At 40.8% G+C, this 26,052-nt stretch overlaps 1 protein-coding gene across 2 annotated transcripts in view; it reads left to right on the top strand.

The window, feature by feature from the left end:
- The window catches only part of ERCC6 (ERCC excision repair 6, chromatin remodeling factor), a 77,458-nt gene that overhangs the window by 16,372 nt on the left and 35,034 nt on the right, over nt 1-26,052 (top strand). For both annotated transcript variants that reach the window (XM_033130526.1, XM_033130525.1), the window contains exons 6-7: nt 13,451-13,579; nt 18,792-18,950. In XM_033130526.1, coding sequence (XP_032986417.1) covers nt 13,451-13,579; nt 18,792-18,950 — 288 coding nt within the window. The remainder of the gene's footprint in view (nt 1-13,450; nt 13,580-18,791; nt 18,951-26,052) is intronic.

Raw genomic sequence — 26,052 nt, 5'->3', positions numbered from 1 at the left:
TAAAGTTACAGTAAAACCTCAAATGAATTTCAAAAATATCAATAATGCTAATCGCCACCAAAATACTATAGCTCTTAAAATTTTATAGCTACAGTTATTAAGGCTGTTAGACTGCAGATATCCACGTTGAAATGTTTGTGCTACATCTCCTCTGGTACTCTTTGTATTGGGGGACGTTAAAAGAAAATAAAATACTCACCATTGAGAAGTATATTAAGAACATTTTAGAGCTGCCAGTCACTCTTTATATTTTGTTACTTCTTGTTGTTGATCTTTGTAGACAGATTGAAATTGTAATGGCATTCTCTTGGGTGAAGGAAAAGACTTTAGGATTTCTTATTTTAGCAATGGTTTGATGATGGATGATCTGAATAAAGCCCCATACATTTTACAACATAGAAAATGAGTTTTTCTTAACGGTTAGAATTTTGGCCTATGTACCCAGGCTGTGCATCTGTTTTGAACTTAAATATGTATTAGTCATAGCCCTGTTAATTATAATGTTCTTTACACTCTTTGAAGTGAAAGTGGGTGACATCCCCTTTACATCTCATCCTATACATCTCATCCCCTTTATTCTCTCAACGTGAAAGTCATAGGTTTTTCATCAGCTCTAGGTTAGTCCTAACTAGATATCTTTGTTTTTAACTAATGCTCCGTGGAAATTTCCTACTAGTCGTTTTTTAGAACGTAACCTTTTCTGGAACTGGATAATAGCACTTAGATCCTACTTTCTGATTTAGCTCAAGACCTCAGATCAGTCTTTGAAGTTTTAACCATTTATTAAACTTCCCATGTATTTTCCCTTTCCCACATTTTTGTCCTGCTTCCTTCTTTGTACTAAATTGCATTTAGAGGCTGTCTCCTCAGTGTGTCCCCTGATTTTCATACCTCTGATAATGTACCAGGACGGCTGAACTACTTTTTAGAAGTAAGTATTCTGTCAGTTCTTACATGTTAGTGGTATGCAGATCTTACAAAACATCCATTATTTTTTAATTTTAATTTTGTGGTACCAAACTTTCCATTAGATACCCTAATATCTCGTAGTAATGAGGTTAAGCTCTTAAAATGTATTGCTGCTTTAGAAAGCTTGGGTCTGGGAGCCCTAGGAGCCAAGTAAAGACTTAACAGAAATAACACATTTTCAGTGTTTGAGTGATGTGTGTCTCTGATGAGCACTTACATGTCACTTATGTCGTCCAGTCTGTACAGCCAGGACAGCCCAGAGATGCCTAGAAGACCAAACATTCCACATGTTTGATCACATTCACCGCAAAGTGATCAAAGATCAGCGGTCCTTGCTGCCTCTGTTCTCAATTCCCAGTTGAGACAGGTCAACTGCCATTGCTTTGTGTTGGCTCTCACTGCATGAATGCATGTCTGCATTCTAGGACTGGCTTCTAGGGTTTCCGGCAAAAAACTTGCAGTCTTTTAGGGCACGTGGACACAGAGAGGCCCTAACCAGTGTAAAGGGAATAATGAATTCACACGGGGTGTTTGGGGAAGACTGTGGCGGCGGTTCATCCCAGCACAGGGCTGTGTCTGTTGGCTAGTTCTGATGTGTTGTTAGGGACCTTAGGATGCAGGTTTAACACTTGCCACATTTGTCTAAAACTTCAGGTGTGTCATTGACAAGGAAAATGCTTGTTTTCCTTGGAGGTACATTATTTCTTCAGGGGTCTCGTTTGGATTGCCTTGGTTACTGGTGTGGTGGCAGTGGCCTGCAGAGGCCCCGTTTCTAAGCTGTCTGCTTCAGGACAGGGAGCGCATAAGCCCCCGCCTCGTTCAGTTAACCCTGGGCAGTGGTAGTCTGTTCAGGGGGAGACAGAGGTCCTGTGTGGGTTCCCTGGGAAAGAGTGCACCTCTGGTCCATGAGTGATGTCTGCGTTGGGCAAGGGGGTCCTGGGGGAGGCATCAGTATTCATGCCAGCTGTTTGCCAACCTTGAGATAGAACACAAATAAATGTCACCCACTCTGGCTTCTTTCCCAGCAGTGGTCAGTGCTGCTTGGGTCAGACTTGGGGTGTAGGTAGGGTTACATCCTGAGTGAGAGGGTGCACTTCCAAATAAGCTTTGTCTGCTGCTGGCACAATTTGGGTTAATGTTTATAGTTTGACTTAAACCATACCCTGAACCACTTGCTCTTTCATTAGCCAGCCATATTGTTTAACTTGCTAACCTAATAGCCTATATTTCCTTGGCAACAAGCACAGACTAACAAAGGTTCCCAGCCTGCAGGCTGGCTCTGCAGAATCACCTGGGAGCCCGGCCGGTGCAGGTGTGGAGCTTAGAAGTCTAGCATGGGGTTATCAGGTGGCAGTTTTAAAAGGTGTTCCCAGGTGATTCTGATGCACTGTCAAATTTGAGAACCAGTTGATGTATTTAAGTCGACGTATACATTCTTTTCCTTTCTGAGGTTGTAGCTTTTGGCAGACTTGGTTTGTACGTGGTTTTCAAAAATCCGCTTTTATGTACCCTGTAAATTGTGTTTACATAGGAGAGGGCCTGGAGAGGAACTTTGGGTCAGTTCCCTCAGTTACATGCAGTACTGTCGTGCGGGGACCCTGCTTGCTGCGCCATTTGTTGTGCAAGGCGGCCTGCAGGGTCTCTGGTCCCGCTCCCCACATAAGAACGCAGGACATGGTGAGGCCAAAAAGGAACACCCACGGAGCCATAGGTAGGGGAGTCATACCACTATAATCTCACTAGAGTCTGGAGCCACACGACCTGCAACCTGCTGTCTGCTTCTCTGCCTGCCAACCGACCCACTCGGCTCAACTCCCGATTTCTCACCAACCAACGCAGCCGCGGCATTTCTATCAGTGGCTAATGGCTAACTGGATACAGCTGATGGCCAACTAGTCACAGCTGACGGCCATCTACTACCCGAGCCAGCACCTTTCCACGTGAGGCCGAGAGCCTGGAAACTGCTCTCTGGGGCTCTGTCCCCACAAGTACCTATTAGATCATCTGATTCCTATTGGGGTGTGTGCTTCTGAATCACCGGAGGAGTGTCTTCAGGGCTCAGCCTGGGGCGTCTGAGGCAGCAGGTCAGGGGCGGGTAGAACCGGGCTCTGCATTTGCTCTTTGACCGTGTGCCCACTGATTCCCACTGATTCTGAGGTGAGGTTGATGGCACCCTTCATTGTCATAGGCCCTTGATGTTCCCATTTAGGAAACCTTTGAGGCGGTTGGAGTGAATTGTTGGTAAGGATGATGGGATTTGAGAATGTAGTGCTTCTTTTCTGTTCTAGTCAAAGTCAGCTTGGTATTAACCTTGGACTCAGTCCCCCCTCCCCTCGCCCTACCACCATCCCCAGTCAGTGAAACACAGTAGAGTTCAGAAACAGACTCACAGACTCTTCATAGATGGTACCGGAGTCTTCTCAGATTTTGTGGTACTTTGGGCCAAGCAGCGGAGGTCACAGCCTGAAACTGAGTTGAGTTGGTACCTCCGAATGGTTTGTAGGCTTCCCTGCCACCCCCTGCCCCTTTCACATTGATGAGTTCTTGTTTTTCTATAGTAAAATTGTAAGATGAAAATACTGTCATCTCTATTTGTTATTTTTCTGCCTGCATTCCAGTCTTTGATCCTACCGAGTTTCCCTGAAAATAAGACCTAGCCGGACAATCAGCTCTAATGCGTCTTTTGGAGCACAAATTAACATGAGACCCTGTCTTATGTTATATTAAGACTGGGTCTTCTATTACAGTAAAACAAGACTGGGTCTTATATTATAATGTTTGCTCCGAAAGACGCATTAGAGCTGATTGTCCGGCTAGGTCTTATTTTCAGGGAAACACGGTATGTACGAGTATACATATCTCTTGTTTACGGCAGTTACAGTAGGCAGTACAAACCCTGTATGTTGGCCATTTCAAGTTGATCAGCTTGCCCGTGATTGCACTGCTAAGAGGTAGAACTGGGACTGGGATCCAGGACTGGGTTGTGTCAATGTCATCTTGCTTCCATCTGTGGAATTAAGTGGAATGTGCAGTATCTAGATGTGATCACAAGGTGGTGCCAAGAATCAGCACGTAGCTGCCTCCGCCTCCCGGGACAGGACACCCAGTGGAAACCCTAAGCCAGTGAGGGGGTGTGGGGAGATTGCTGGGAGTTCAGACCTGACAAGTGTGGTGTGGATGCGGGTAGAACTGGCCTCAGGGTCTGGTGTAACCTGAATCCATAGTCATGATGCCTGTTGATGTAACTGGTTTTTAATACATTTTTGACGTGAAAGATTTTTTTTTCTTCTCCTCTATTTTTTACTTTGTTTTATATGAATTTAAAGATTAAGAAGGCCTGATGACCCCATTCATTATGTAAATCTTACGGAATATCTTCTAATATTCAGCAAGGCTTCATCATTTGGGAAAAACGCTCTGCACTGTCCTCCCCCTGAGCAGGGGGGCTTCTGTGGCCGGGGGTGAGTTGGGTCCTGATTTGCAGGGTTGCATTGTGTGTGTGCATAATTCCAGAAGAAGGCTGTCAGTTTTCAGATGCTGAGAGGGATCAGGCCAAGTAGGATAAATGTTGAAAAAAGTCTTTTGGCTTTGGAGCTTTGGAGGCCTCAGTGGCCTGAGCAAGGGTGGCACTAGTGGGGGATGGGAGGAGGTCATATGAGAACAACAGTGATAGGTAACATTGAGTGCTGACCACTTGGCAGAGCTTCAGGTTATGTGGGTTCATTGGTTTAATCCTCACAGACCCGTAGGAGATAGGGACCTGAGCCCAGAAACATGAAGTAATTTGGAATCTGAAGGTGGTTTGGGTCAGGGGGAGCATCTGTCAGCTTGGTCCCATGCCGTGGACTCAGAGGAGCATTTGTGGTCTCAGCAACTGGTTTCGCCCATCACTTGATGGTGACCAGCTGCACTCTCTCTGCAGGTTCCATTTCTCACCTGAAATACTCCTAAAGGCTGTGCCCCTATAGAACCACTCTCCTAGTTGCTCTCTCCATTTTATTGTCTTCAAGGAGTCCCTTTCTCTTCCTTTCGCCCATAGCTGCCTCCCTTCACACTGGAATTGTCCCTTTTGTCTTTCAGTTGGGTCTTTGCACTGGATGAAGACCCAGCACCTTCAGGTCACACTTAGGCAAAGGCCAAATTACGCTGGAGAGCTTGATTTGCTTGTACCTTAAAAACAACACCAAAATCATTTGATCTCTGAAAATCTGAACTTAGTTGAAGTTTAATCTGGATTTGATCCAGAAACCTAAATATAATGATTTGAAGATTGTTCTTATGATCAGTTTCTGGGAGTTAACTTTTTTCTCAAGAAGTAAAACTGTGTTCCTTTTTTGTTTTCTTCTACGAATCTGTGTTTTAAAGAAAAGAAAAAGTGACTCCCTTAAGGAATTTTCTTAGAGAGCATCTTGGCTGCTTTTAAATGATGAAGCTGAAACACAAATGAAGACTAATTCTGCTCTGTGCTCTGCATACACCTCATTCTCAGCTCCAGTGCATAATTGTCTGCATCAGTCTTAATTTACTCTGTGAGATCGGGACTCCTAAGTGAGGGTATTTCATCTGCTCAGATGTGCCAATTAAATCCACCCAGATAGACCATAAAAAGACAGATAAGAAAAGTAAAACACCGAGTATCTCAATTTAGCAAATTAGACTAATCTGTAAGGGATTCCTAGCTGTCTGAAATAGAAAACCATTGCACTACAGAAATGCAAACTATATTAAATACCCAGCTTGGTGCCTTGAATATATTTTTAAAAATCAGATTGTACTCATTGCGCTTCTGTTGTAGAAGTTCTTTCATGGAGTGGAGAATGATAAGTGGAGAATGATCTTCAGGTTGAAATTTCACCCCATGTTACACACGATTTAACTTTATAATGTGTGGCTTTTCCCTCACGGTCAGTATAGACCTGAACTGCTCCAGGCTTAGTGGCCCTTGCAACGTAAAAACAAAAACGAAGACAGAGCAGTAAGGTCAGTTTTGAATTTCAAACAGCTCAGTATGTGACTTCCTTGAAGTTTTGGAGAGGGCATGTTCATTTTATTATTAATAATATGTGATTTCAGTTTACTAATATTTGACAATTCCTGTTAATAGGTATAGTTTGCATTTTTTGTGGTTTGCATAAGCAGTTGAGTACATTGGTTTGTTTGTTTGGTATTAAATATATCTTATGTGTTTGTTCAGCCCAGAGTATCTAGTAAAAAGAACTGCTACACTGATTTTACTGTTATGTGGAAGAGTTGGCAGGTGTCCAGTGAAAAGTCAGTTTTGACTCTACCTGCATAATATTGAGGCAGGGAAGAAATCACGTCACGGTACAAAAATGGCCATCTTTCTCCTCCTTAAACTTTAGCACTGACATTTTTTGAGACAAATTTGAATTGAAGCTTTAGAATTTGGTGTGCTCTTGTACAGTTTTCATTGTATAGCAATTAAAGAGGTGATTATTGACATATGAGAAAAGAGGTCGTTGTAGGGAGTTTGAAAAATACTGTTTGAGAGGCAAGATTATGTAACAGTACAGACTCTGGAGCTCGATATCTGGGTGTGAACTTTAACATCGGTGGCCTCGGGCAGGCTACTGTGGATCAATACTACTACCTGCCTCACAGGGTTGTAGGGATTAAATGGAGTAATGCATGGAGAAAACTTAGTGTCCAGCACACAGTCGGCTTCAGTAATTATAAATCATTTTAGTATTTTCTGACTCTAAATTTAAAAAATATATGCATAGTGTGGGTATATGGATGAGTAGTTTCAAAACACAACTTGTCCAGGGCTAACTTATGTTACTTAAGGAGGTGATGTTTGGCGTAGGGCTTAGAAATCACAGGTCATGGACTCAGAATGCCAGTCTCACTTGGTAGCTCTGAGATCTCGTACGTCCATCTCCTCATCCATAGTATGAGACTCATAGCAGTGCCATCGTGAGGGCGACATGAGGATCACACGCGATCATACCTGAGGTGTTTGGCACGTGTCAGGCACTCAGTAAATGTCAGCTGTTCGCATTATTTGCATGCCCGCTAGGCACTACAAAGATTCCATCAAGCCAGTCAGAGGGTCCATGAGAATCATGAAGAAGGCCTTATAAATATTGATATATATGAAAAGGTGACTTCTCTCCAAAGTAAAAGGCAGTTTCACAGTCGGTATTAGTATGCATAGCTAAATCATTAGCTGTTATAAACTTAGTTTTGTTGATGTTTGGCTTTTCGTACCTTTCATACATTTTTTATTAATACGATCAAGTCTCCACTTAGTGATAAAGTATCTATACTTATAGGTACATTATCAACAGTTGTTTGGGGAGAAATAACCAGTTCTATCTCCTTTGACACACTAGGAGACACTGGACACCTGCCCAGGGGGCATTCTTCAAACTTCACATCGTGTTCATTGGTTCTAAGTGAGGGTAGGCCAAGATTACACTTTGGTTCCTCACAGTTCTCTCTGTTCTAAGGTCAGTGTTCCAGATCCTTCTGTTGTGCCTTGTAAGGCTTGATTTTCACACTCCTTGCTGTCCTAGACAGAGAGCATGTCCTACCCAGAGTGGTCTATGGTAATCTTGATCTTGGCTGACAGTAAGGGTGGAATAGCATGATGGCCTTTAGACTTGGGGCCTGCAATTGACTCCTGCCTGCCCAAGACTGCAATAGGTATTTTGCCATTTATTTTTCATTCACATTTAACCTACAATTGACTAAAACTTCTCAATTTTACTTTTTTGTGTAATCCTGCCAATAATTACAAGGTAGTATCTGTCATGTATGTAGTATAAAAGAAAAAAAAGTTTCCAAAGGGTATAATACATATATGATAAATTTAGTTCTATAAGAATTTAATATTTAGCTCATTTTGTGGTCAAGGAGACAAATGCAGTGATTGTTAAATGATGTTTCTTAAGTGTGGACCTCGCCTTACCAGTTACAGACCTGTAATGCAGCTCTTTGCCTACATCCAGTGTTCACTTCTCAGTGGGTATCTTAAGTCTCTGTTTTTTACTGGGTTCTCCTCTAGTGGCTGCCGCTGGAGACTATAGGAATTAGAAAATCCCCCAGCGAATAATACACTCATGTCATTTTATTTGGTTGCAGCTGTGACTATTACCTGTATGGATTAAAGAAAAGGAAGGTGGGAACATCAAAAACATTTTTTTCTTTCTACTAATGTAAATATAGTTTAGGGCTAGTTAAACTTCTTTTTTCCTCTATCAGAAGACTAATTCTTTCATAGAAAGTTTAATCTTTTGCCTAGCCTTTTCCACCTGGTTCTAAGGAAGCATGGACCCAAACTCAGGGCTTCTAATTCTTCCCATCAGCTGGTATGCAGAATCCAGTTTCAAAGTGAATCCACTGGGAAACCCCCAAACAACGGAGCTCAGGACTTGAAAATAACTTGAAAAATTTGTTTCTTATAAAACCTACATTAAGAATTTCTCTGACTTTGCAGTTGCCCTCTGCCATGGCTGTCTTTGTAGTGGACCTGTACCATGTCTATCCAGTGGACATAGCCAGGAGTAGTACCTTAATATATGTAGGAGGAGTAGGAAGTACAGCAGGAGGTAGACTGTACATGAGATAGAACAGGAAGTTTCTTGAATCCATTTCAGATGACCCACTTTGACCATTTTCAAGGCATTCTTCTCAGACCCTGATGTTTTCCTTATCCCTAGCCCAATTCTGAACCTCATTCATTCATCCATTCATTCATTCAGTATCTGTGGTGAGGTGGGCATTATACTAGTCTGTAGGGATATAAAAATGACTAAGGAAGTCTCTAATCTCAAGTGGCTCCCAGTCTTAGAGAGAGACAGATACGGATTTCAAAAGATGCTACCACTTGGTGAGCATTCTGGTGGACACACCAGATGTGCTCAAGGTGCCAAGAGGCTGGGGAGGCACCTCGAGGATAGGATGCCTCACTGGTCAGGGCTGCTTGGGGGGAGGCCTCAAGGATCCACGGAGTGTGTGGATGTGTGTGTTGAGGGGAGGGAGGCTGAGGACAGCACAGGAATGCAGATGCACAGAGATGAGGAAGCCACGGGGTATGACATGATGGCAGTTGGCTGTGTTTTCCCGCTTATGTATGTTGAAACACCCTTGACATGCTTGAAGTTCTGTTTTGAACATAAATTAACTTTAAATGGTGGCAACTGGCTCTCAGGTGTATTGCTAGGGTTCCACTGACGAGCTACCCCAGTAGGTTACCACTGGAGGACGTGGTGTTCCTGATGTGGTGCAGCTGGGTATGCTGTGCCGTGCTGCTAGCCGTCTGGCCCCAAGTCCAGGATGCTTCTGATCGATCATTACAGCAGGATCAGCCCCAGGCCCTGCGGCCTGGACCAGGTTCTCGTTCCTGCGCGAATGTAGCGAAGCCAGGGAGTGTTTCCTCTGCCTACATCTGATTGGAACGGAAGTTTATGTTTATTACTGGGTTCTCTTCTGAGTGGCTGCCAGTGGAGTGAGCAGCGGGCTGACTGCCGTAGTTGTGTGAGGGAGAGACGCTGCCAGGAGCACCATGCCCACTGGTTTTATGTGGCTGCAGCTGTGACTATTACATGTGTGGAGTTTTTTAAATGAGAGCGTAGAAAAGAGGAAAAATTTATTTCTTTTCCAAAAACGTAAATATTGGACTACTTACTGCCTCCTTCCACTTTTAAAATTAGTCATTTGGCTTATTTATTGAAATAATAGAATTGAGACATTTTAGCCATTTATGATTTTTAAGATTTCAGATCACTTGGGCCTGAATCTTATTTTTCCAAACCACCCCAACCAATTTTAAGTCATTCTGTGTCTAATTTTTGTTATATCATATAAAAGACAGCCATATTTCATGATAGTTCACTGTTTATAAATCTGTTGCAGAATTTTTAAACTGAGATATTCTAGCAGGTACCTTCTGATGGCTGGTTTTTAAATTCATGGTGATCGTGTTATTCATAATACTTTACTGAGCATCCATTGATGAACCTTCCTCGTTTTTGTACAAATATCCATGTTCCGAGCGTTCTCTCAAACTTTGCGGTGCGTTGCATTACCACATGCGATTGTTCTGGAGTGTGTATTACCTTTGCTTCCTCTTCTGTAAGTGATCCGAGTCATGTTCCTGCCTGGGGTTGTGTGAGGACTTCACACCTACACGTCGGATTACATACGATACATTAATTGGTGTAGCCCTTACTATGTTATAAGCTCCCGCTAATGAGTGCTTTACATGTGATGATGCTTCGTGTAACCTCCCCAAGGTCCAGTGAAGTGGATGCTGTCGTCCTCCCATCTCACAGTTGAGGAAACTTAGATGCTAAAGACATTATTTACTTGCTTGGGTTAAGGAGCTGAAAAACGGCAGTCAGGATTTGATTCCAGACCACCCGAGTCCAGGCTTTGATTTTTTTGGCCTGCTTTTACTGCGTATGTCAAGCCCAGTTTACTCATAGCACAGAATCCCCCTTTATACCTGCTGGCCAGACAGATCACGCAGCCTGCCAGGCTGTAGGACGAGCGGGTTAAGCACAGTACAGAGAGCATAAGACCCTTGATGACATCTAAGGTTGGAGCAGCAACTGTTTCTCTCAGAATTCAGGTGAGTCTGGCTCAGGTGAGTCCTCCACACCCCAGTGTACCTGCCCTGTGATCCTCGTCAGCCGCGCTTGGCGCTGCTCTGCTGCAGTGGGCGACAGGCAGGCCTGTATTTGCTGGCAGGCACAGGAGCGACTGCTGCTCTGTCTAACACAGCAGCACAGCCTGAGCCCATAGGCATGTGATTTCATAACCTGGTCTTTTCTGTCTTGAATATGTGTATGCGATTCTACTCGGGCGATTTGTCTTCACAATGATACAAATACTTGTAGGCAATAATGATTTTTGCCCACCACCTTTAGTCATCCTTTACCCAAACTGAATAAATGTTTGTCTCTTTTCATCTTTATGAAGCGGAAGACACTGAAATGCAATCGTTTCTGTAGCGGCTTATGTGGTTTCCTAGGTGCTGTGTGTTCTGTGGTGATATGATGCTGTATATTTTAGGAGGGAGGGAGGCAGAAGGAGGAAGCTGAAACCCTGTTGATGCAGAGTGATGCGGTGGGAAATTTAACAGCCACAAAGATTTACTGGCTAAGTCTAAGGAGGCAGCTGTCATCTATCAATGAAGTTTACTACGTGACCTTGTATGTAATACATTTAATGACCTGTTGTGCCAAACTTTGAAAGACAGTATCTTCCGGTGTGTTTCTTTTTCTCCCTGTAAAAAGTTATCTTAGAGTAGTTGTAAAAGGAAGTATTTTTAAGTGGCTGTGCTAGTTTTTGTGATTTTTTTCCATAAATTTTTATTATACATAAATTTGCTAAATATAACTACCTTTTGTTATGCAGATGTTTGGTTCTGAGCTCTGATAGTAACAGTTTGGTTACTGAGGAATATCTCATCTGAAATTGCTTGTTTGCTAAATTTCAGATAGTGAGTAGCAAGAATTCAGATACATACACACACACACACACACACACACACACACACATACATCAAGAAAATATATGTACATTGTTTTGGTTTCTCAGTTCCACCAGTAGGTACCTATGTATCCAGGTGTCTCGGCTTTGGCATTTGAGACTGTTGACATTTGAGACGAGGTAACATTTGTTGTGGAGGACTGCCTGGCACATCGTAGGGTGCCTGCAGCATCCCCTGCGTCCACTGCTAGATGCTAGTAGTATATCTCCCCTCCCCCCGCAGTTGTAACAACCAAATATGTCTCCAGACGTTGTCAGATTACCCTGGTGTTGTGGGGGATGGCGGAGGATGGCCACTTTGCCCCTGGTTGAGAACTGCTGCCGTAGGCCATTGCACGTAATTAAATTTGTAGGTAATGTGAACCTCAGAAGAATAGCAAAGACTGTTATAGCCACCTAGAGGTACTTCGTTTCATCAATTGCATGGAGATGATTTTTAAGGAAGAAAAATACAAATAAAAGGAAGAGATTGCCTTTAGAAGTTAAGCACAAAAAGGTCATTCAATTTTTACATAAAAAGACTACCACATATTAAACCTTGTAGTTATATGAAAGCTATTTCCTTAGCCTTGGCCCTAGGCTGCCTCTTCCATTGGCTGTCCTCTGGAAATTACCAACACTGCTTACCTATAGGTCCTCTTAGTATCTCGAGAAGTGGTTTTAGATCATCAACTCGTTTTTCCTTATTGGTTATAATTAAATTCAGCTAACCCTTCTTTTTGGTACTTTGAAGAGATGGAATTTTCAGCAAGGCAGGAATTTATCAGAGGGTGTGCTTTACGGTCCTCCAGCAGCTTCCTGGGTGTGGTTGCCTGTCACTCTGTGTTTGGCCTCCACTGGCTTGGTAATCAATCCTGGAAAACACACCATCCGTTTAACTGGGCAGTGTGTGCCATATTATTCCTCCATTTTCTCCGTTACTTTCCCTCTATTATTCTTGCATGATGAGTGACGGATGGATAAATGCCTTCTTAATGTTGCTGTTCTCGTTCCCTTCCTGTGAGCTTTTTACTTCAGAGGCATTTCTCTGTATTACTGCTTTAATTCATTTCTACCATTTTGTGAAATTCAAAGTCACTTGCATGCATACTGGAAAAAGTCATCCTTTGATTTTGGAAGTTAGTAGAATGTGAGGCTATTGACTTTTTTTTTTTAACTCGTGACACAAGTGTCCATTATAGTTACATGAATGCAGAATTAGTCTGGCTAAATGGCTGCACCTTCCCAAAAACCTTGGTGTGTTGCTAAGACTTTCAGATCTTTAGACATTTTTTTCTGTTATACATACATAGCATTACTCCTCTGAAATATAAATGTTCATTTTATTTTATATCTGAAAAACGTATTGCTAAATTTATGAATTAGATTTTATTTAGTGAACACATTTTTTTCCTCAGTGATATAATTATTAGTTCCTTTATATATTACCATTAAGTAATCAATATGTGAATCTGATATATAGTAATTTTGACCAAAAATTTGCTTTATGTTTAAGATACTGTGCTGTTTTATACTATGACTATCATATCTTTAGCACAGAAATAGTAATTATAAATAAAATCTGTTGTTTTGTTATATTGCCCTTTTGGAGATACTTAGTTATATTGAAATTTTCATTGAATCTTTTCTGGAATTAAGTTCATATATTTTAGGAACTAACAGAGAAATTTTCCCTTAGGGTGTGCCAGAGGAGGAGCAAGTAGTTTTGATAATGAAATGGGACCTTACAAAAATATTTCTAGTACAGCTATAATAATTCAAATAAGAATTGAATTGAGAAGGAAGGAAAAGAGAATTCTTCTTTTTCTTTGAATATCAGTGTTTTGGGTAATGATGGCAGCAGAAAGCTAAAAGACCTTTCTAATTTGCCTGTGTTTTCCCTGTGCACTATCTAGAATTATCTATTTTAATCTGTTTTGTAACCAAAGTAATGGAAGTATGATTTTTATTTTTATGGTAGGAGATGGAACAAACTGAGACTGCAGGACAAAGAGAAGAGTTTGAAGCTTGAAGATGATTCTGAGGAAAGTGATGCTGAATTTGATGAAGGTTTTAAAATGCCGGGTTTTCTTTTCAAAAAGCTTTTTAAGTATGTGTCATGTGTTCTTTCCTTTATATCTGTTATCAAGCCATTGTGTACAAATTACTATTTTAGGAATTACATAGCAGTTACCTGTGGGCCTTAAGGTACTTGCAGCAATTTATTGCAGATACAGATCCTGTCAAATGAAATTGTAGCACATGCCGTTCATTACAATTAGATGATAATAAATTGCCTAAAGTGCGCATTGGGTGTGTTTGTAAACTGATGAATCTGTATGGACCTGTCTCAGCAGACTAAAAGCAACACATTTAAAAACCATCTACATTGAGTTGTTTTTTTGTTCTTAGTAATTTTAAGGAACCAAACCTCTCATTTCTTAAATCAGCTTAATTAAGAGAAGTTGTACATTCAAATCAATATTGGGGAGGTTTTTTGTTACTTCTACGTGGAAATAAAAAACTGTTGAGATTACTTTCTGAGTGCCCTATATTGTACCTAAGGGTATAATACTTTTGAGCTGACCAAATGCGCATCTAAATATTTTATGTAGATGTTCTAATGTCAAAAGAGAAGGTACAGGCAAATACCTTCAGGATTAAGTTGCTCTTTGAAACGGACTGTGTTTCACATGTGAAGTGGCCGGGCCTTCCCGATAGCGTGATACATGCATGCCTGTCGCCTGCCAGGCCCGGGCTAGTCGCCCATGATGGATGTGAAACTGGGGCACAGCTCCAGTCTCATCACTCCTGAGACTTACTTAACCAGGTGCTTGAGGAAGTCCTCTTCACTGCACATAGGAAGGTAAACCATTAAATATCTTCTTTCTGCCGCTTGGATCATCACTTAGTTGGGTGCAGGATGCAGATTTCTTCGAGATGGTTACATTTAATCTCCTTCATAGATTCAGCTGTGCAAGATGTTTGTTTAAAAATAGCATGCTTTTTATATTTCCTCTCAAAGAGCTTTCATTATAGTTTTAATTTTTCTCCGGGTGGGGTCGAGGGGAGACAGGGAATAGTTATTTTATCCCACTAAACATATAGGAAAGTTGAATTCTAAAGATATGAAGTGTCCTGATTGGACAGAAAAACTGTAAAGAAATTCAAGTCTGAATCTCTCCAGTAATTTTTGTAGATATTTTATGGCCCAGAAAGGTGGCTACTTTGTTTATTGCATTTCCCAAATGAAAATTAACTGTGGAGAGATAAATAAATACAACATTTATTGCCAACTCTTCATCTTCTCTAAAGTGATTGCTTATTAAGGAATAGGCCAAACAATATCAGTGTTGTACTAGCAGAAGGAATACCCAAGTTGTAGATTAAATTTATTTATCAAAGAAAGGATACTTCTACAAGTGATTGGGGAAATATCCTTAAGACTCAAGTTAAACATGCATTTTTGTATACACGTGAAATGTTCTAGCAAAGAAATTTCAGTTACAACCAAACTTTACTTACTAAGAGTATATATGACTCAGTATATTGACTGTTAACCTTATTGTAGTTAATGTAAACATGTTTTTCTTTTAATTTATCTTAATTGCACATTCTTGGAAAGTATTTTGTTTTCATTTTTCATCTTTCAAAAACAGGATTTTAAATATTTCATAAATGTTTTAAAACTTCTGTTCCTTTTCTTCTGCTATATGAAAAAAAGTAATAGGATTGGATAGTCTCCATTTTCCTTTTATGATTAAGTTTTAGCCAGGCCAATTTAATTTTAAGCTGTAGATATATTTTTACTGTATTTACCGCACTCTGTGGAATTAAATTAACAGGGTATTGTTGTACACAAGGGAGTCAGAAGGTACAATTATCCATTTAAGTGCTATTTTCTGCAAGATCATGTTTAACTTTTAAAATTCTGTTTTGAAAGTTTGCCCAGCAAATGCATTCATCTGTGTAATTTAGCAATCAAATGACAAACTTCACTCTTTTGACCTTACTTTTAGCTGCATCAGTAAATGCAATCTTGACTTAGTGTGACAATGCCAAGATATACCAATTACCTGTGGTTATTTTGTGATGCTTTGATCGCAAGGGTAGAGCAGATTATAGTAATTTCTTCACTATGGTACAATAGTTTGTAAAAATCTTTTAACTTTCCCTGAAGAGTAATTTTTATATGCTTAGCAAAGGTTCTGAAAACAGAATTTCATAACCTGCTTTCATTTAAAGTATATAATTGTTTTACGATGTTTGTTATTAGGAAATTAAAGCAACGAAAGCTAAGTCAGTCAGTCAGGGGCACTGCTGGAAGCAGAACTCAGGCGCCCTAAATTCTCATCCAGTCACACGCGCCTGCCAGCCAGTGTGCTGGTGCAGTCTGCGGGCCTTTAGGAAAAGAAAGAGTCATTCCTGCCATCTTCGTACATTGTCCCCGGTTGTTTTAGGGGATTTCCATGTAGCGATGTGACTTAAGGGGCTGCCTAGTAGATATTTTTCCTTAAGTCATTTCTTTAGTGTTAATCATCTTCTTACAAACACACAATGCTCTGCGATTCGAACACCCTTGGAGATTACATTTGTTAGACAAGGAAACACCTAGCACATTGTTACTGCCTCTGTTGGGTCACATAGAATCCAAATGTCCTAACTCCCTCCCATGTTCCCTCTGGGATAACAAACCAGTCACCCTTTCTTCTTTCATGTTTCTCCATCGCTCCTCTCCAGACTCTTCCCACTTTATGTTGATTGGCCCCAAACAAAGAGAGGTGTTGGACCCATGTTGGGGGGAGGCAGTGCAGTGCAGGAAAACACTGGAATGACCCCTGGGAGATTTTGGTCCCTGCTCTGCCCAGGGAGCTGGCTCCGTAGTTGTTCTGTACCTTTGTAAAAGGAGGTCGGTCCATTGACTAGAATTTGGTGATTCTGGAAACTGTACAGTAGTCTCTCTCCCCTTATCCCAGGGCCATATGTTCCAAGACCTCCAAAGGGTTCCTGAGACCACAGATAGTACCAAACGTTCACCTTTTCACTTAAAGGAAGCACTTTACAGCTTCTCTTTGGACTATCCGAATTGCCAGCCAGCATCAGTTGTTAAGTAAAATCAGGGTGACTTGAGCACAAGCACTGCGATACCATGACAGTGGATTTGGTAACCGGTAAGGCTACTGAGTGACTAACGGGGAGACGCTGGACAAAGGGATGCTTCACGTCCGGGTGGGATGGAGTAGGAAGGCACGAGACTTTATCGCGCTACTCAGAACTGTGTGCAGTTTAAAACTTACGAATTGTTTATTTCTGGAATTTTCCATTTAATATTTTCGGACTGTGGTTGACTGCAAGTAATTGAAACTGCGGAAAGCGAAACCACTCATAAGGGGGGACCACCGTACATCATTTTTTTTGGGAGAGTTTTTTGAATACGTCTTTTTCCAAAGCTGAGATTAGGCTAGTGTAGCCAGTTCACAACCAGCTTTTATTCTAGATGTGGGTTTCTCATCTGTAGCACAACTGATATTTGGGGTTGAATAATTCTTTGTTGTAGGGACTATTGCTGTGTATTGTAAGATGTTGAACAGCATCTCTGGCCTCTACCACTAGATGACAATTGCTCTTTCCTGGTTGTATCAACCAGAAATGTCTCTAGATATTGCCAGATGTCCCCCAGAGAGCAAAATAGCTCCCTCCATTGATCAAGATTATCTCTAAAATGGTTTGGAATCAGAAGTTCTGGATTTCATTTCTGGCTTGCTCATTTTTTTTTTTTTAATCAGTGTGACCTTTAACCTCTCTGTGCCTTTGTTCCCCAACTATAAAATGGGCTGAACGTCTCCCCACAGAGTGGTTTTGAGGCTCTATGGGCCTGGTCCCTCCTGGCAGTAGGCTCCTTAAGTGGTAGCCTTTCTCCTCTGATTACATACCACTTGTTAATAGAACGTGCCCTTCTTCCCGAAGTAAATGATCTTTTATCCAGACTACACTTACTGTGTTTGGATTTTTATTCCTTTTTTTCCAGGATTTGTATTTGAAGTGTGCAGTATAATGAGTAAACTTAGTAAAGCAGCAAAATTCTCATTCAAAGTGTTTCTTATTTGATAGATAATAATGGCAACAGCTAGAGTAAAACTTTTGGAATTGACTTTGAAGAATACTGGGGGAAAGTTAATTATGACACATTTTACTGTGAAAAGATTAAATAAAACTAGTTCAACAAGGACTGAAGTCCATCATGAGATTTTAGGTGGATGTCCCATGTACCAAATAGTAAACATTTGGGCAGTAAAACAGCAAAACCACTTTCTTTTAAGGTGGAAGGCTCATTAGTCTTGGTATTTTATTTAGAAAAAAAATCCTTTGGATTTCACTGTCTTTTAACTTAAGTGTTTTCTGCTTTAGATTCCGTTTTAATTGTGCATACAGTCTTTGTACCAGTGAGAGTTAAAGCTTTCACTCTCAAAAATTCTTTTTGCATTATTCCTTTTTTAAACTTTATTTTTAGATTATAGACTAAATATGCTATTGGCAGAGAAAGGAAAGGAAAATACCAACTTTTTTTTTGGTAGAGGGACTGTGTTATTTCTCTTTGACTTGTATTCCTTATTTAAAATTTTAATACCTCTGATGTTTTTGTATCTATGAAAAAGTCCTTGAATCAAGTTCTGTTTTAAAATATTAAAAAGACCTTTTGTATTCTTGAGTCTTTAATCTGTTCTTTTTTGCATCTGCTAGTAATATGACAGAATCACCTGTTAGGTACTAGTTTTGCGAGCAGCTCTTTTATTTAGGCTTGTTTATGGCCTTAAAGTTTAATTTAATTTTCCTGTAAAAAGATAATATGATTACCAAGTGACTTTTCAGCAATATATACTGTAAATTGTGGTATTCTCTGTCCTGCTTTTTGATGCTGTTTACACCTTTTTTTTCATAGAAAAGTTATTGGAACTTAAAAATCTAAAAATATTTGAGATTTTTTTTCATAAATATACTAAATGAAAGATAATAAGTTATGCTTGTTTACCAAGCTATTTTTAATGTTGAAAAAGAAATGAAATAGTCCTTAATTACCCCATCTATCAGTTTAATTAGAAATGTGTTAACATTCTGTAAAGAAAAATTTGTGATTTTATGTCTAGGTAATCAAAAATGTATGACCTTATAAATATAATACTCATGTAAAACACACATCCAGCATGTTTCTCTGACTGGTACTAGGACCTAGCCAAATGATTAATTCATGAGTACTTTCTGTTATGATCTGTATTACCCACCATTTGCCATTTTCTTTTTCTTGTTGGTGTTTGTTGTTGTAGGTACCAGCAGACAGGTGTTAGGTGGCTGTGGGAATTGCACTGCCAGCAGGCAGGAGGAATTCTGGGAGATGAAATGGGATTGGGCAAGACCATCCAGATAATTGCCTTCTTGGCAGGTCTGAGCTACAGCAAGATCAGGACTCGTGGTTCAAATTACAGGCAAGTGCTCCTCTGCAGACTGTCAGTCTGTGGAGCTCAATTAATATTTCATCAGATGTATTGCTGTGGAGGAGGGTTTTGTGAATTATTGATGACATTTCAATTACAATATTCCTTTAATTCTTTTAGTGGGGGACATCAAAGGAAAATTTTTACGAGACAATGGAGCTGTAGGGCAGGAGAAATTAAACATGTAACACTTTTAATGAATTCCAGGCATTGATGCTTCATTTTGCAGATGAGCCCCACTAGATATTTTGGGTCAATACAGTGTCTAAGGTTAGCTTCTGCAAATGGATTGTTTACAAACTCAATTATGTTAATATCAATAGTTTACACAATATGGAATTTTAAATTAGACATAATACTTTTAGTCCCATTTATTAAATTTTATATTAAAATATTTGTTCTGGCAGGAGACCAGGTGAGCATTACAGTAAGTACAAAGTCTATTCATGGGGAAGTTGGAGCTTTGGAGAAGCCATTCTCCCAAATTTCTTTTATAATCAGTATGCATGAGAGTGTTTATAGATAGCGCTTTTTTTTTTTAATGAAGTTACTTGTCTGCTCGCTATGCTTTCTACCCTCTTCCCAATCTTTAAAGATTTTATATAAATTCTAAGGCCAAAGCCTAAATGACTATCTAAAATGATAGAAAACTATGTTTAGATTTTAATCTTGATTCTCTTTAGGAATTTAAATAAACTATTAAAGCTGTAGTACTCTGAAAGAGTAAGCATTTAAACTGTGTTAGTTCGGTATGGTAGGACTGAAGTACTTTATTTTGAAATTGGTACAGTGACTGTTTCCATATTTGAGCTGGACATTGGCTTTATGCAAATCAGTATTGGTAAAAATAATGCTAGGTGAATTATGTGGGCTATTTAATCTTGAACCCAGTTAATCTGAGAGCTTCTTAGATTCCAGTAGCCTTATCTCATGAGTAACAAAAGGGAGATGTTTAGCGGATGATTATGTCCTAGAAACTTCAGGCACTCCCTAGATAGGATTGGGACCCGCCTTTAAAATTGTGTCAGTGAGCCTGAGGTCAGCGGCTGCAGAGAGCTCCTGGGCCACACTCTGCTTCATCGGCTGAGAACTGCTTAGTAGAGACCATAGACTGCTGAGTGAAGAAGTTTTTTTCTTAATCTTCAGAGTTTAATGCCTTTTATTATTCCTTACTCTTTTGTTAATTTAGCAGATCAACAGTTCTCATGAGGAGTACTGAAGTTTTGGAATATTTTAGGAATATTTATATAAGTGTAGGAAGGAAAAGAACAGCATATTACATGTGGTTTGGAGATTTTAAAATACTAAATATTTTGTTGTTATTACAAGGAAGTTGTATTGAAGCAGAGGTTTTTCTTTAAATATTAGAATTCTGTTACATTTTGCCTAGAAACATGAAAACATTTTAGCTCAAAAGAAAAGTCGGAGTTGAAGATGGGCATTTAGTGTTTTCTGTGACTTCATTAGCATTTGTAGAAATGCTTCTCTATCCTAAATAAGCTCTTCAGTTAGCTTGGCTCTGGAACTCTACGTGGGTTTTTCTTTCTTTCTTTCTTTCTTTTTTTAATAACTAGAAAGTCCCAGGCTGCCCCAGCTAGTTTCTAGGACTGTCTTTCTTTCCGTAAATGATTTCTGGGATTTTCTTATTTCCCATCTCTTTCCTCCCTTTCCCTTCCTATTATAATGAAACTTGTGCCGAATCTAATACTCTGGGCCTAGGAAGCCTAAAGTCATCCCTGCAGTGTAGTTTTGATCTAAAAATTAAAACATGCTCTCTTGAGTAGTGACAACTCTACTAGGAGTGAAGTCAGGGCTAATAATGAGCTGCTGTAATCAATTAACTATCAATGCTCATAGCCTCTTTCCATAATGAAATGGTGTGGCATGTTGGCCTGTAGCCCAGATTGTCTTCATTGCAATAGTCCTGGTACAAGAGCTTCCCAGAACGAGGTCATACATCAGCCAAACAACTGGGTTTCTTATGAGTAGAGGTGTGCCGAGGAGCTTGGGCCCTCCACTTCCATGTGCCAGAGCAAACTGTGTCACCTTTTCTAACAGTTTTATAACGTGTTCTTCTCTGAAACTAAGTGAACTTGGAGTTCTCCTCTATGCTTATGTCCTAAAGAAATAGTCAGAAGAATACTCAGTGAGGTTCAGATGAAACCGAATAGTCAAGTGATGGGAACCTGCATTGCTTCACTGGCAGTGTTTGTTTCCTCTGAACTCTTGCAAGCTGTAGATTTTGGGGTCCTAATTTGAGATGGTTTTAGTGTTGCAATTTTAAAATCTCTGAGATACCAAGAAGAAACTTCATGGTAAAAGAAAATTTTTTTTTTTAATGTATTTTCTATGTGTGTGTGTTTTTAAGAGGGAGAAGCATATTACATGTGGTTCATAAAAATCTATGCTGGTTATTGTGTTCCTAGTTTATAGTGTACACACTATACTCTTTTCACTTTGCCATTCATGTTATAACGATGAGCCCCCTAAATGTTATGGTGGAGAGGAAATAGGTGATTTATCTTTCAAATTCCAGTTAATACTTTAGAGTCTTGGATATCATTTAGTAAACTCCTAATTATAAATAAATGATCTGAGAAAAGTTAAATATGTCAAAGGTAAATGTTTTATTTTGTAATGCCTGGTAAGTTCTGAGCTATGATAGATTTCCATCTTGCAGATTGAAATATTTGACCCTGGAACTATTGGCTTGTCCTAAATTCATTAGATAATCAATGATAATCAGAGATGAAAGGAGTGGTAGCCAGTTTGGTAATTGATGCTAATCACTCCAGTACAGTTAGCCATTTCTTTTTCTACCCCCTTTCTTCTTTCCGCCTTACCCCCACTCCGGTTCAAGCCGTTGTTTCTCAGTCTAGTGGTGTAGAACACAGCTCCCTGGCCCATTATGAGCCTTGCGCTCCCCCTCACTGAGGCATTTGGTCGCCAGTGGACCGCTCACGGCAGCTCTCGCCGGCTGCCGGCCGCTCATGCTGGCCACCCGCCACTCCTGGCAGCACTCGGCAGCCCACAGCAGCACACAGCAGCTCATGATGGCTGCTGGCTACTCACGCTGGCACACAGTAGCCCACGGCAGCACACAGCAACCTCCGGCTGCTCACGGCAGCCCAGCTCCAGGGAGAGCCGTTGTTCACAATCTTAGCTGTAGAGGGCGCAGCTCACTGGCCCCTGTGGGAATCGAACAGGTGACCTCGGTGTTAGGAGCACAGGCCCTCCAACCACCTGAGCCACCCGGCTGGCCCCAGTTAGCCATTTCTAATGGCCATGTCATCAGTATTGAGGGTTGGAAAGCCGGGGGTGGGGGGCGGGGGGTTCAGCTGATGTGACTGTTAATGGATTTGATTGTCCTTCTGTGGTTCAGAAACAATGCAGGTCTGCTCCCAGATTCCCACTCAGTGTGAAAACCTCCTTAGTCTTCTGTTGGGGGAGAATGGCAGAAATTAAAGGTCGTAATAAGGCCCAATAGATATTCAGCCAGAATAAAACATTGGCCTTAAATGGCAAAGTGTGAATCATCATTGTAGAAGTTTGCAGAAAGCATGTCATAAAAAAAGAAAAAATGCTGTATAACCTGAAAAAAGCATATATTCATACTTATTTGAAAGTGAGTTTAGTTTTAACTATTTTAGCCAGGTTTTTTTGTTTTATTTGTTTGTTTTGTTTGTTTACGTTCTTCAGGCATGCCTTTGTTTATCAATTGTCAGAATAATGAATTGGGGCTCTAGCAACTTCTACTGGTGGTCACCAGTGAGCTATTCGCTACTGTTTTGGGGGTGGAGGACATCTTTTTTTTTTTTAAATTAGTTTCAGGTGTACAAAGCAATGTAATAGTTAGACATCGAAACCCCTCATAAAGTGATAACCCACCCCCCAAGCTACTACCCCGCTGACATCTTATATAGCTGTTACAGTACCATCGACTATCTTCCCTATGTTGTACTCCACACCCCATGACTATATATAACTATACATTTAGTTACAGTTGACATTCAGTAGTATTCTACTTCAGCTCTTTAGGTGTGCAGCACATTGGTCAGGCATCTACACAGTCTGTGACGTGATCCCCCTGATAAGTCCAGTGCCCATCTGGCACCTTACATGATCTCTACAACATTGTTGATTATATCGCCCATACTGTATTAACTATCAATTTGTATTTCTTAATGCCTTCACCTTTTTCACCCTGCCCCCAACCCCATTCCCCTCTATCACTCTGATAGATCTAACACCTCTCTGGCACCATACCTAGTTATTACAATACCATTGATTATATTCCTTATGCTATAACCTACATCCCCCTGACTACTGTCTAACAACCAGTTTGTACTTCTTAATCCCTTCCCCTTTCATCCATCCTTAACCCCCCTCCTATCTTAAAGAAGTCCCTCTAAGAGTCCTTGTAATACTGGTTTGGTGGTGATGAATTCTTTTAGCTTTTTCTTGTCTGGGAAGCTCCTTATCTGTCCTTCAATTCTAAATGACAGCCTTGCTGGGTAGAGCAATCTTGGTTATATGTCCTTGCTTTTCATCACTTGGAATATTTCCTGCCACTTCTTTCTTGCCTGCAAAGTTTCTGTTGAGAAATCAGCTGACAGTCTTATGGGTTAGCCAGGTTTTGATTGGTTGTTTCCTAATCCCTGCTAAGCGCATATTGATGATAACTTTGTTCCCCTTAGAGGATATGGAGAAGCTGGTACATTTAATCCTTTTAGAAAGGAATATTGTCTCGAAAGCACCACTGGCAGAGTAACGCTCTCCCCAGGAAACATCGAGGGGACCTGTCCTTGGAGAGGGGCAAGCAGGGCACGGGAATTCTGCTGGAAGTGTCGGATTCTTTTGCATCCTCTGGCTTGTGTAGTCTAAGCCCTTTCTGCAGAGGAGAGGGCAGAGACTGTAGCTGGAGGTTGAGACAATATGGAAGTAAGTGGGTGTATTTTGTCTCATTGGAGTATGAGGGTAAGCCTCACATAAGTTAAGTCTCATTTTTCTGTTAGAACTACAAGATGTTTTTCAGTTGTGCAAAAAATTATTTTTAATATTTCAAGCACTCTTTGACTTACTCGAAGTTAACAATTTTTTTTAAGTTCAGGAGTCATTTGTAGGTGTAGCAAGAAAATAAAAATCACCCATGATCCCCCAACTTAGAAACACTCTTAACATTTCCATGTGTTTTCTTCCAGCACTTAAAAAACTGTTTTCTTTTAATAAAGCCAATACCCATTGACTGTGGTTTAGGCATTGAGATCATTTGAAGAAAAGGCTGTCTCTGCACTCAAGGAGCTTAGGAAGGACCTAACACACAGTGACAGTAAGGGTGATATGTGCTATGATAGGGTTAGTACGGGGTTCTCATAGTGTGGTTGTACCAAGGAAGGGTCCTTAGCCCATGTGGAGAGAAAAGGAAAGGGAACACTAGAGAGGAGAAGCCGAGGTCTGAAGGACAAATAGACAGTAGCTGAGACCAAAGGGTAAGAAGGAAGTGAAGCCAGAGCTGGCAGGCGGAGTACTGAACCTCAGGGGCAGGTATTGGAGAGGTGAGGCTGAAGAGGTGAGCAGAGTTCTGATCCTATGGTCTGATAGGCCAGGTTAAGGTGTTTAGATTGTCCCAAGAACAGTGGGCAAAACATGCAGAGGCTTTTTAAGCAAAGGGGTGAAGCATTCACATTTTGCATTTTTGAAATGATCATGCTAGAAAGGGCAGTAACCTAGGTAAGAGATGACAGTGGCCAGAACTGGAGTGTCACCAGTGCAGATGGAGACATAGGATGGTTTTGGGAGAGATTTAGGAGGTCAACGTGACATGAACTGTATAGGTTGGGTAGAGTGGAGTAAAAGAGAGGCAGACCAAGGATGAGATCTGGATTTCCAGTTTGGGCAGCTGGAGAAGAGGTGACAATTCTTTCCTTTGTATTAGGAAACATGGAAGGAGGACACGATTGGTGGGGGTGGGAGGGTGAATGACATGTGGTGCCGTGGGGACATGTAAGTGGATTTCAGCCAGCAATTAGACATCCAAGAATATGGTACTTTGGAGTTCAGGAAAGAGATGTGGACTGGAGACTGGGTTTAGCATCATCAGTGTAGAGAGAGTAATTGAGACTGGGAATTAACGAGGTAGCATCGGGAAAGTGTGTACGGTGTGCACCTAACTTCAAATACTCAACATCCGTGTTGGGCAGAAAACAGTCAGGGAGCAGGAGAATGACAGTTTAAAAGTGCCAGTGACTATTCCAGAGTGAGCGAGGGGTAGGCCTGTGGGTCTGCAAGTGTCCTCAGCCAGTTGCCTCCTACAGCATGAGCTGAGCGTAAATCTCATGTTGTAGAGATTCCCAGAGTCATTGTGACATGTTTAGCATTCATCTTATGCGCTGACTGGCACCCAGCTTCCCACAGGACTGCAGCTGAAGCAGCTAGAGTCATGACTCACAGCAAGGCAGAGGGACACCTATCCCATTGTAACAGAAAGGCAGGGGAGGACAGATGGCACAGACTTAGTCAGGCACCTACTGTGTGCAACACACCAGGGTATTTTGACTGCAGGTAAATAAAACCTGGCCTCTAATTAGGTTAAATGTTCATAATATGTGTGATACACCTAGAAACTTACAGAGGAGGTGGGCTGTAGATGCAGCATGATTAGTAGCTTAGCAGTGTCTTCAGGTACCAGGTACTTAAATTCTCTCCTAAGGCCAATTGTCCTTGTGGTTATAATATCTCTCTTTGCACTGTAGCCCAACTGCCCAGCAGCCACTGGGCTGTTTCCGTGTTCACATGCAGCAGGACAGACCAAGAGAGAAAACTCCCCAACCTAAAATGTACAGTAGTCCCCCTTTATCTGAGAGGGGTGCTTTCCAAGACCCAGTGGATGCCTGAAACCTTGGATAGTACCAAACCTTATATATGCTGTTTTACCTGTGATAAAATTTAATTTATAAATTAGGCATAGTAAGTGATCAACAATAACGAAATAGAATAATGACAACAATATACTGTAATAAAAGTTCAGTAAACGTGGTGTATCTCTTCAAATGTCTTACTGTACTGCATTCCCCCTTCTTTTTCTTGTGATAAT

Source organism: Rhinolophus ferrumequinum, chromosome 16 (assembly GCF_004115265.2).
Source record: "Rhinolophus ferrumequinum isolate MPI-CBG mRhiFer1 chromosome 16, mRhiFer1_v1.p, whole genome shotgun sequence".
Taxonomy (NCBI): domain Eukaryota; kingdom Metazoa; phylum Chordata; class Mammalia; order Chiroptera; family Rhinolophidae; genus Rhinolophus; species Rhinolophus ferrumequinum.
Note: the sequence above shows the minus strand (reverse complement) of the source record. Positions and strands in the feature narration are given on the sequence as shown.